This window comes from Chelonoidis abingdonii, chromosome 9 (genome assembly GCF_003597395.2).
Source record: "Chelonoidis abingdonii isolate Lonesome George chromosome 9, CheloAbing_2.0, whole genome shotgun sequence".
NCBI classification, from domain to species: domain Eukaryota; kingdom Metazoa; phylum Chordata; order Testudines; family Testudinidae; genus Chelonoidis; species Chelonoidis abingdonii.
Genome location: NC_133777.1, coordinates 60,302,149 through 60,312,738, shown reverse-complemented (window position 1 = coordinate 60,312,738; position 10,590 = coordinate 60,302,149). Strand labels below are relative to the sequence as shown.

Here is a 10,590-nt window from a genome sequence, read left to right as displayed (position 1 = left end):
CTTTGGCACATCTGACATATAAATATCTTGTGACGCTGGCTGCAATAGTGCCATGCAAACAAGAAGCAAGCAGCATTATCTCCTGCAAATGTAAACAAACTTGTTTGTCTGAGCAATTGGCTGAACAAGAAATAGGATTGAATGCACTTGTAGACTCTAAAGTTGTACATTGTTTTATTTTCGAATGCAGTTTTTTTTGTACATAATTCTACATTTATAAGTTCAACTTTCATGATACAGAGATTGCATTACAGTACTTGTATTAGGTGAATTGAAAAATACTATTTATTTTTTTACAGTATAAATACTTGTAATAAAAAATAAATATAAAGTGAGCACTGTACTCTTTGTATTCTATGTTGTAACTGAAATCAATATATTTGAATATGTAGAAAAGATCCAAAATATTTAAATAAATGGTATTCTATTATTTTTTAACAGTGTGATTAATCGCGACTCCTTTTTTAAATAGTTTGACAGCCCTACTAACAAATATTTTTAACTCTACACAGTGAAGGAGGATATGATTCTGACTCAGGCTATGTAGCGGTAAGAAGGCATTGGAGAGGCATTGACCTTGTGCTCCTGACCAGGAGTATAGGGAGAGCTGCTGTGCGCATGCTGATTAATGGATACTGCTTTGAAGAAATTCTGGACTTGGGCGTGTGGTGCGCATGCGTATCCATGTGTGGAATACACATGGGGACCATCACTCCAAGAAAACTATTTGTGACGAAGTGCCAAACTTTGATTTTTATAAATTTAGCAAAGTATAAATTTTTCTTCCTAAGAAAAAAGCATCAATCAAATATTGCATTTTTCCATTTTCTGAAGTGCCCTAAGTCATATAACAAATTAACTCCCCAAGTCAGTATTTTTAAGTTATTGAAAAACCAACACATGCTACTACTGCTGGAGAAAGTTAAACTCTATGTCACTCTTTTCTTCTGACAGAAGTACTATAGTACAGTACTTGCCTTTCACATGAAGCTCTCAGGGTATCCCTCAGTTGCCCATTGACAAAAAGTGCTTTGATTGTTTTGCAAGGACATGCAAATTTCTCTCTCCTCCCTCTTACCCCTCTTGGTTACTGTTCCAACGTTAAATATTTGGTTTTCCTTAAATGACTATTACCTTCTGTACACAAATGGATTCTCCACAGGGATGGAAATACTTTGTAAGCCATATATACAATATTTTCATGTTAATATCTCTGAATACATATATATTTTCTCCAAATAACTCAAGTCTTTTCAATATGACAATTTTGTTTCCTCTTCTTCACATACAAGGCAGCTTTTGAATGTCGGTCATTTTTTTCCAAATTCCTGTAATTTAAATCAAACTTTTGTAGACAAATTTATCTTAAGTGCAATAATAAAAAACAAGCATGATAGGTAGCTAATTAAAGATAGTGGTATCACAATATTCCAACTAAATAAACTTTTCCAATAGCCATGTCTATCAGGGTTTCAACTTAAAGTCGTACTATTTGCATGAAGCAGAAAAAAAACAAAACCCAAACAAAATGCTATTAAATTATCTGTTTGGATTGTCTGCTCATGGTTTTATATACTTCCCCACTGCTCCTTTTTTGGGATGCTGTTTATTTTAGGCTGTTAGTGGAAAAACTACTATCACCACCAAACACTCACCATAGGTCTGTTTTGCACAGGTCCACTGTTTCTTCACAGTCTTTAACAGCAGCAGTTATAACAAGATATAACAAGTCCACAGTGTAGAGAATTGCCTTTCCCAGATATTTTATTAATAATATATATACATGGAATTACCAAACTCTCACAAACTTTATTGTAAGAACATAAGAATGGCCATAATGGGTCAGACCAAAGGTCCAGCTAGCCCAGTATCCTGTCTTGTGATAGTAGCCAATGCCAGATGCCCCAGAGGGAATGAACAAAACAGGTAATCATCAAGTGATCCACCCCCTGTAGCCCATTCCCAGCTTCTGGCAAACAAAGATTAGAGACACCATCCCTGACCATCCTGGCTAATAGCCACTGATGGACCTATCCTCCATGAATTTATCTACTTCTTTTTTGAACCCTGTCATAGTCTTGGCCTTCACAACATCCTCTGGGAAAGAGTTCCACAGTTTGACTGTGCGTTGTGTGAAGAAATACTCCCTTAACACAAGTCTTGTAATATTTGGTGTTTTTCTTGAAGCCCCAGATATTGGAATCATCCAATTAAGTGAGGATCTCAGCTTCCATTAAAAACAAAGTTTCCAGTACTTATGGTTGAGGGGAAAAAAAACTTGAAAAATGTAGATCCCAAACACTCAAGAACAGGAAGGCAAGCAAAAAGAATCCAACATTTATTATTTTTCAAAATCATGATTAAGGCTCATGTTTTTTGGAGTCTAGTGCACGATTTTGGAATGCTGGAGACTGGAAATACTGTTTATATTTAAATAGCACCAAGAGAAGTCTATCATATAAGATAACATCCTTACCTGTGAGCTGGCTGGTCTTGATCTTTCTCAGTCACAGCAAGGCTACTGTTTCTATGGGTACGTCTACACTACCCGCCGATCGATCTATCGGGGATTGATTTATTGCATTTAGTGTAGGTGCGATAAATCAATCCCCGATAGCTCTGTTGTCAACTCCTGTACTCCCCCGCGGTAAGAGGCAGAAGCAGAGTTAACGGGGGAGCAACAGCAGTCGACCCCGTGCCGTGAGGATGCGAGGTAAGTCGATCTAAGATACGTCGACTTCAACTACGCTATTCTTGTTGCTGAAGTTGTGTATTTTAGGTCAACCTGCCCACTCTCCCCCCAGTGTAGACCAGGCCTGAGAGATTAACGAGGCCCAGGCTGCTAAACCGATGTGCTTATTTAAACCCTTGCCAGTCCTGGCTAATGCTATATTGTGAGGCAATGGAATTTCCTCACAGGGACCAGTTTGGGTACTGTTGGCCAAGCAGAGCTCCTCCTCAAACTTCAAAGTAGCAACATATCCTGTTCCAATATGTTAAAACAGGAATAATGTGTACGTATAGGCACTTGCTCATTAAATTTCAAAACAATTAAAATATTTCTCAACTCACTAATTTTAAGATGAAATCAACAAGAATAGATGATAGCTTTTGGAACCTGCAACTAAATGTTTAAAGAAACAAAGACTATGTACAAACAAATTAATTACCTGAAAAGTAAAATTATTCACAAAGACAAATATTGTTGCAAATATTTACTCAAGTAATATTTACAGCAGCATTTTAATAGCTATTCAAAACATTTATCATTCATTAAAAACAAAACTGAAAGAGTCAAATGCATATTGTAAAGGATTCAAATGGAGCATTTCAATGAAGTTTTGTTAATATTTCAAAGCAAGCTACTGTTAATCATATTATGCATTCCTACACCTAGCTGCTAGCTACATAGCAAAAAAAAAAAAAAAAGAACAAAAAACCTGCTGCAAAATCGTTTCAGCAGCCATCTTCTTGTATATAAGTTAGACTACAAAAACTCCTGAAATCAAATTATACATCTTTGCTTTATATGCCCTTGAGTCTTTTTTGTAACAGTTAGCAAGCAGCAGCTGCAAAATGGCAGAATACATGCCTGTTTCCAGTTCATTTTTTTAAAAACAGTTTCTGCATTAAACCGTACTTTGGTTTCACTTGAAGACCATTCATATGGGTCTATCACTAATAAAAAAATCATTAGAACAACTGTAATGGCCTAACAGCTACAATACTTTGAGCAGTATTGCCCTACTTTATACAACTAGTACGTCAGGTAAATCTGCACAGCTTGCACACTGAGAAATCTCACATATATGTATTTATAATGTAATTTCCACTTTCACTGAAAGTTTAAGGTAAGTTTAAAACCTGGCAAGATTACACCTGTACAGAGGTGCATAGATTCATTTAGTTCTGTTTTCATGCTTTGACAGACAGGAATGTGACATCAAATCCAAAGTAGGTTTCTATTTATCCAAACTGTCAATAGGTGAATGCACCATTGTTGTGAGCATGCTCTGTTTCAGCAGTTGGTTTTCTTAATCCTTGTGATTCTAAGATTTCCACATGGTGACGATCTTCACACACAACAATTATCTCAATCTTTTGACCTGGGTAACAAACTACTTTACTGTAGGCAACATCATTGTGAAAATGATTTTTTTTTCCATTTTCAAGTGCCAGACTAGTAAAACATATCCTCTTCCTATCTCTTGGAGATATATGCCAATGTGCTATTCTTTGTAATATTTTGTTACTAAACTGCTTCCTTCATATATAACATCTACCCTTTTATTTTTCTATCTTAATACTCTGAATCGGCATCAATAAGCATACCCATCAGGAATGGTCCATGGTGTTCTTACCATCATTTATACAGCATACTACTTTATAATGAATGAAGTTAGTTTAATTTCAGCTTGCTTCATTCTCATCTGTCTGGTTTACAGTTGTCTCCATTCTGCTAGGACTGCTTCCTTTAGGAATGTCATCTGTTTGTTCAGAAACTAGTTCAGCTTTCTTTGATGAAGGTGCAACATTACCTTTTTGAAGGATCTCAGTAGCTTCATGCTCAAGTACCTCTGATGGAGTCAAAGGCTCCAAATGAATACTGCCTTGCTCGCTAATATCAGAACTAACAGATTCAGGTTCATCTCTTTTTCTCAAAAACTGCTCAAAACTAACATCTTCACCCAATGTCAGTTTTAAGTCCTTTGTGTTCAAAGTTGCAAGCCTAGTTTCATCCAAGCTACCTTCTTTAGTCTGGTCATTCAAGATAGCATTCTCTGAACTTTGGCAAATTTTCAATTCAGTTTCATTACAAATATGTTTTTTTTCTTTGTCCTCTATGACTTGATCATTATTATCTGAAACACAACATACTGCTGTCTCACATGACGAGTTTCTTGAATAGTTGTCCTGGAGTACTAGATTGGAGTCAGTTTCCATATCTGATGATGTACTTTCTTCACCCTTTTCAACTGATGAGCCACTGTTAGTTGGATTTCCATTGCATTCTTTTTTTGTTTCCTCTGAAGAGTCATTTGCTTGTCTGCTGAGAAAAAAATATCCACTTATTTTTCAGCCAGCATAACAAATGTTTTAACATAAAATTCTACTCTGCAAAGTGACTAAAAATGTCACTGTAGAGTTCCATACTTGTCATCTCTTACTGACCTTCATATCAAGTAGGAAGTGCCCCCACAACTGCTAGCCCTGCAAACTCTGTCTTGCATCTAATAGCTGAGTTCTTTCCTTCCTTCAAATCATCGCCAGTAATAAAGATCTTTCAGGCCAAATCAGGCCCTTATAGCTATACCTGTGCAACACAACGGTTTTTCAAATTATACTCTCAGTGACACCTATCATCACATTATCTAAACTGGACTGATGCAGGTATAACTGATTGGAATTTAGTAAATAATTCTGTAGATGATGCAAAAGAAATAGCATCCAGTTCACTCCATCTTAGTCTGATTGGCTCTGCAGTGTTAATAGAAATACAAAGCAATAAAAACTTGTTTTTGTCGTTAAAGTGAGCTGCTTTGAATCTGAATTCACACAGGGAGCAGACTACTGAGCAGAAAAGGTGGCATTTTACATAACTTTTCACAGTAAAACTATATTTTGAATTAAAAGAAAGGTACTGAATTATCTAAGCCAAGTCAACGAAAACTCTTCCATATAAGTCTGTTTAGCTATTTATGCTAAAGGGACAATATTGGAACAAGAATAAATGGATATAAACTGGTTACAAACTAATTCAGGATGGAAATTAGAAGACGGTTTCTAACCATCAGACGTTCTGGAACAGCCTACAATAGGAAAGTGGGGGCAAGCAACTTAATTAGTTTTGAGAGATCTGGACAAATTTATGAGTGCTATCGTGTAATAGGTTTGCTTGTGATGGGGAAAGGCGGGGCGGCGGGGCAGGGCTCAACAGTTGCAGGGTTCACTTCTGGTTTACGTGTTATGTCCCTAAAAAGTTCATGCTTCAGGGTTTCAGCCAGCTACCAGCAGGGGTCATGAAGGTATTCCCTCTCAAAGTATTCTGGGAGGGTTTTTTTTTTTCCTATCTCCTTCTTCTGAAGCATCAGGAATGGCTGCCACAGGAAAAAGAACATTGGGTGAAGTGGGCCTGGGTTTTAAGGTGGCACCAAGCATTATCTTTGTCTGGTGCTTGGATAGCTGATTCTTGCTCACGTGCTCAGGGTCTAACTGATCGCCATACACAGGGCTGGGATGGAATTTCCTGCCCAAGTCAGACTGGCAATGATCTAGGGTTTTTTTCACCTTCCTCTGCAGAGTGAGAGTGTGGGTAACTTCCCAGGATTATCTGAGTATATCTCATTTAATCATTTCCCTGCCATTGCAGGGGCCTCAACCATTGGTGCACCTTGGTCACCCCTATTCTCTGCCTCAGGCACATAATATTTTAGTCTCTTATGGGTCTCATTTAGTTTGGGCTCATTTCCATTGTTGGGTTTAATGTGTAAGTGGTAGGTGGTGTTGGTGGCCTGTACACAGGAGGATAGAACAGATGACCTAGTAGTCCCTTCTGCCCTTAAAACTCTATGACTCCATAATAAAATCCAAGCCATAACATAGATAAGGTTTATATACGAAGTTGATATTCGCTGCACCTTGTATTACTGTATCTTTTTTAAAAATCAGATGCACTGCTCTAAAATAGCCAGGGAAATCAATAGTCCCCAAATAAAAACTCAATTACATACTTAGAACTCAACATGTACATACAAAACCCTCAAATACTCAGAGAAGATCAGATTTTTTTTTTAGTCAAATCCCTAAATTTATCTGCTCATATTTTTGGTTCTGATAGTTGATGATTCAAGTAGGGCCCAGTTCTGAACGTTGCTTCCCATTTGTTATAGGAACACCAACATCCATCATATACTTGCACTGAGGGAATTCTGGTCTCCATTCAGAGGTTTATTTTGCTGAAAAGGTTTTACTTAATTCCTAGCACCCCCAAGAGAAAACTAAAATCTGAAAAAAGCCCAGACTGCCAAAAACTTCGAATGTGATGGACAGATTAAAAAGGAAGATGAAGGAACTACAGTTAGACTATTTTCAAGCTTAATTGGTATTTAAAAGGCTACCATTACTCCCAATTTAGCTTTTAAAAATCTAAAACTTAAATTGAAAACAATCCATAAACTCTGATATACAGCCAAGAGATGTGTGAGGGAGAATAAGAGGGATTTTTGAGGGATGGTGGGTGAGGAGGGGATTCTGATTAAAAGCTGAAGCATTATTCTAGCCCAAATATTATTTATTACAAAACTGAGAAGTTGCTCTGCTTTCAAGTTTTACTTTCACTTAAGAAGCTACACCAGGAATATTTATTAAAAAAACAAAAGCAAAGTGAACTTTCTTGTGCAGGATATAAAACTGATAAGAATTCAGAAACCAATGATATTTATCCTGACACTAGAAACAGCAGAGCCAGTTGTAATGTAAGCATCCCAACACTGCCACACCTATGTGTTTCACTCATACTCTGGAGGGATTCATTCAGAAACCAGCCATTAAAACCCTTCCTCCACTGAGATTGCCAACAAAGGTTAAATTTATATTTCATTTTTATAAAATGCACCGTAACATGTCTAAACCTCTACATAAAAAAATGTAACATACAATTTTTGCTTATTGTTTAAGAGTCTTCAAGGAAAGGACCTTCTCCCAAAACAAATAAATTCCTACCCTACCCCAGCTCTTCCAGGAAAGATCTGAGAAAAGAGGTTTGCATGAGCTAGTGGATGCAACATGTTCCAGAGTTAAGGACTCTACATTCACAATACCATATCATCTGTGTCCTGATGCTTAAAATCTAGGGTTTCTTAGCATGATTGTGCCAGTTGACCTTGACCACATCGCTGGAACAAGAAAAGAAAGATTGTCTCTCAGATATTCAAGACTTAAGTCATGTACAGGTTCACAGATTGAAGTTAATGCCTATAATTGTATTCACAAGTTAAATAAAAGCTATGACAGTTCCTGGAGAAATGGTGTAATATATTTGCTATAGCTAATACTGCCTAACAAGCTAGCACACTCACTCTGGACCAGCTGTAGCTACAAAGTGACGAAAAAAGATACTCCATACTGATCCACCTAGGATTCCAAGAGCACGCAGGAGTATGAAAACAGGTCCAAAGTGAGAACCTCTTAAAATGTGAATATACCCTCAATAAAATGCATCACCCCAAGCTCTCAAAATCTCACATATCCCTCGAGCATCAAATTCTCCACCTTTTCCAGACTGAACCTGTATGAATTTGCTTTGATCCAAGCTAATTTTGGCCAGGCACTGGAAAGCAGCCTATGCATCATTTGATACTGATGAAGAAATAGATAAAGCTGTGTGCCATCAGCACACTGACAAATTTATATATCCTACCACTAGTTTATTTATACATGTTGAACTGAAGGGTGTAAGATTAACAATAATTTTGCAAATTCACTCAAAAAGACCTCTTGCAGCAAAGGAATTTAGTTACCCAAAACAAATGGTGATCTCTCAAATAAAAAGACATACAATGCCTCTAAAGCAATACCATCTACCTTGACCAAGCATTGCAGATGAGTCAACAAAACCTAGTGGTTTGTGACAAATTAGGACATTGAGTCAAAAATATTATTTGGTATTGAGAAATAAATATGAAAAATAGTCATTTTGTTAGTAAGGCTGTGGCTGAAAAAGAATAGCTTTCTGTCTGATACTTCAGGGAATGCAACACAAATACTCCTGTGAAATATTCCTGTATGCTAACTATTTTGACAAATGTGCATGTAAAGAAACAGCTAACTGTAGATGTGAGGAAAAAAAAGGAAAAACTGCAATTTTCCAGAGAGAAGGAAGGTTTTGAGTAAATACAGTTAGTCAGCTGGCTACCCTACATTGAAAACAAGTATTCACTTCCTGGAATTGTATGCTTGCATAACCCTTCGTGTCAAGATGAAAATACCAAGAATGCACTATGGTAACGAGCAAGTTGACACACGGCCCTAAAGTAGCCAGTTTTGACAGTAAGAGGAATCCAAAATCAGGGGCTAACCTAAAACATAAGTTAAAGAGCCACTGAGAGGATAAGACTAACAGCTTTCAGAAACAGAGTTACAGAACTCTAGAAATTTCTATAGTCTGTCCCAAGGAAAAGGTAAACAACCCTCTTGTTTGACAGAAGAGATATAATAAGGGAATGGGTTTTATGGTCATGACTGAGTTCTCACTCAAAAGCCTGACTATGGAGCCATGTTAAAACTTTGGCTGAATTGTGAAACATGGGGGAAAAAATAGACCATTGATGAGTCTGAGAAAGCAAGGTGACTTGAGCAATGGTATCAAGGGCTGCTGATGAAACTAAAAAGGATCAGTATGGACTCCTGCCAATCAGTATTGACAACTGCCAATCACCAGGAGGATATTGTCAACAAACAAAACTAGTCAATGCTTTGTTATATCTTGGCTTAAAATCAAACAGAGATAAACAAAATTTGGAGGATTAAAAAAATGATTTACACCAGAGGTACCTTGCCCCAGTTTTCTATATTTTAAAAAAATACAATCATAGTGGTAGTTTTCATCAAGTTGAGATCTGCGCACTAGAAGCTAGATGGAGACAACCAACTCATTTCCTGTAGGCCACTGAACTATTTTCAAACTTGAATAGATGTGTCATTACAAAGCAGAAATTTGCAACAAATATAGATGGGGAGGCAGGGAGAAGCTAGTAAATGAGATACACAATTGTCTAATGTACCAAGATTAGAATGATGTACTACTGCCCTGGGATGGATTTGAACCAGTGATCTAGCAAAGGAGAGGCTTTGTAGTCATTGCTATACCTGAGCCATCCAGTTCCCATTATTAAGCAAGCATTTTAAGTGAAAGTAAAATTTCAGAGGATCAGACATACCTCAGAAGTGGTCTTTGGTATGACCAGAGGAGGGAAAAGCAAGGGAGAACATTTTATGTATGGAAAAGTAACTGTCAGGCTTTTGTATTAAAGCTTACAGTACATACAGTCTTTAAAAAAACAAGAAATTACAAATGTATATGAATGTAGAATAATATAATTAAGGTAGAAATTTGTGGCAAACAATTTTTAAGGACTACTTCAGGACCATGGTTTTGTAAATTAATAACTGCAATAGGCTACTTCAGGATAATTTTGGTGTAATAATTCACATTTTGTACAAATGAACAGTTCCAACAACCTTTTGCCCAGAACAAAATGTACACTATTTCACAACTCATGCCAAGTTTTACTGATTCACAGATTTTTATTTAACCAGTCTGAATTAATGTTAGCAATGTGTGTGTATTGCTGTATGTTACAATTAATTACCCGAGATCACATATGTATCTTTTCACAAGTGTGAAAATATGTTTTTAAGAAGCCATACTGATGTTTTTTAAAACATTTATTATTTAATTACAGTGCATGTTCCCCAATTTTACCCCTCTACCTTTCCCCCTGAAAATACCCTTACTATTCAGATTTATTAATATAATAAATAATCCTTCTTTTCAGTATTTTGTACATGTCTTTTGGTGGAATTACTTTT

General features: G+C 36.7%; 1 protein-coding gene across 11 annotated transcripts in view; it reads right to left on the bottom strand.

Annotated features, from left to right (window-relative positions):
- Nucleotides 1-3,200: 3,200 nt before the first annotated feature.
- The window catches only part of ZNF280D (zinc finger protein 280D), an 86,652-nt gene continuing 79,262 nt past the window's right edge, over nucleotides 3,201-10,590 (bottom strand). For 4 of the 11 annotated variants that reach the window (XM_032783088.2, XM_075069598.1, XM_032783087.2 and 1 more), the window contains one exon: nucleotides 3,201-5,050. In XM_032783088.2, coding sequence (XP_032638979.1) covers nucleotides 4,411-5,050 — 640 coding nt within the window. In that variant the 3' untranslated portion in view covers nucleotides 3,201-4,410. Of the gene's footprint in view, nucleotides 5,051-5,172; nucleotides 5,315-10,590 lie in introns of those variants that run through there. The other 7 variants (XR_012656548.1, XR_012656547.1, XM_075069597.1 and 4 more) reach the window with 7 other exon arrangements.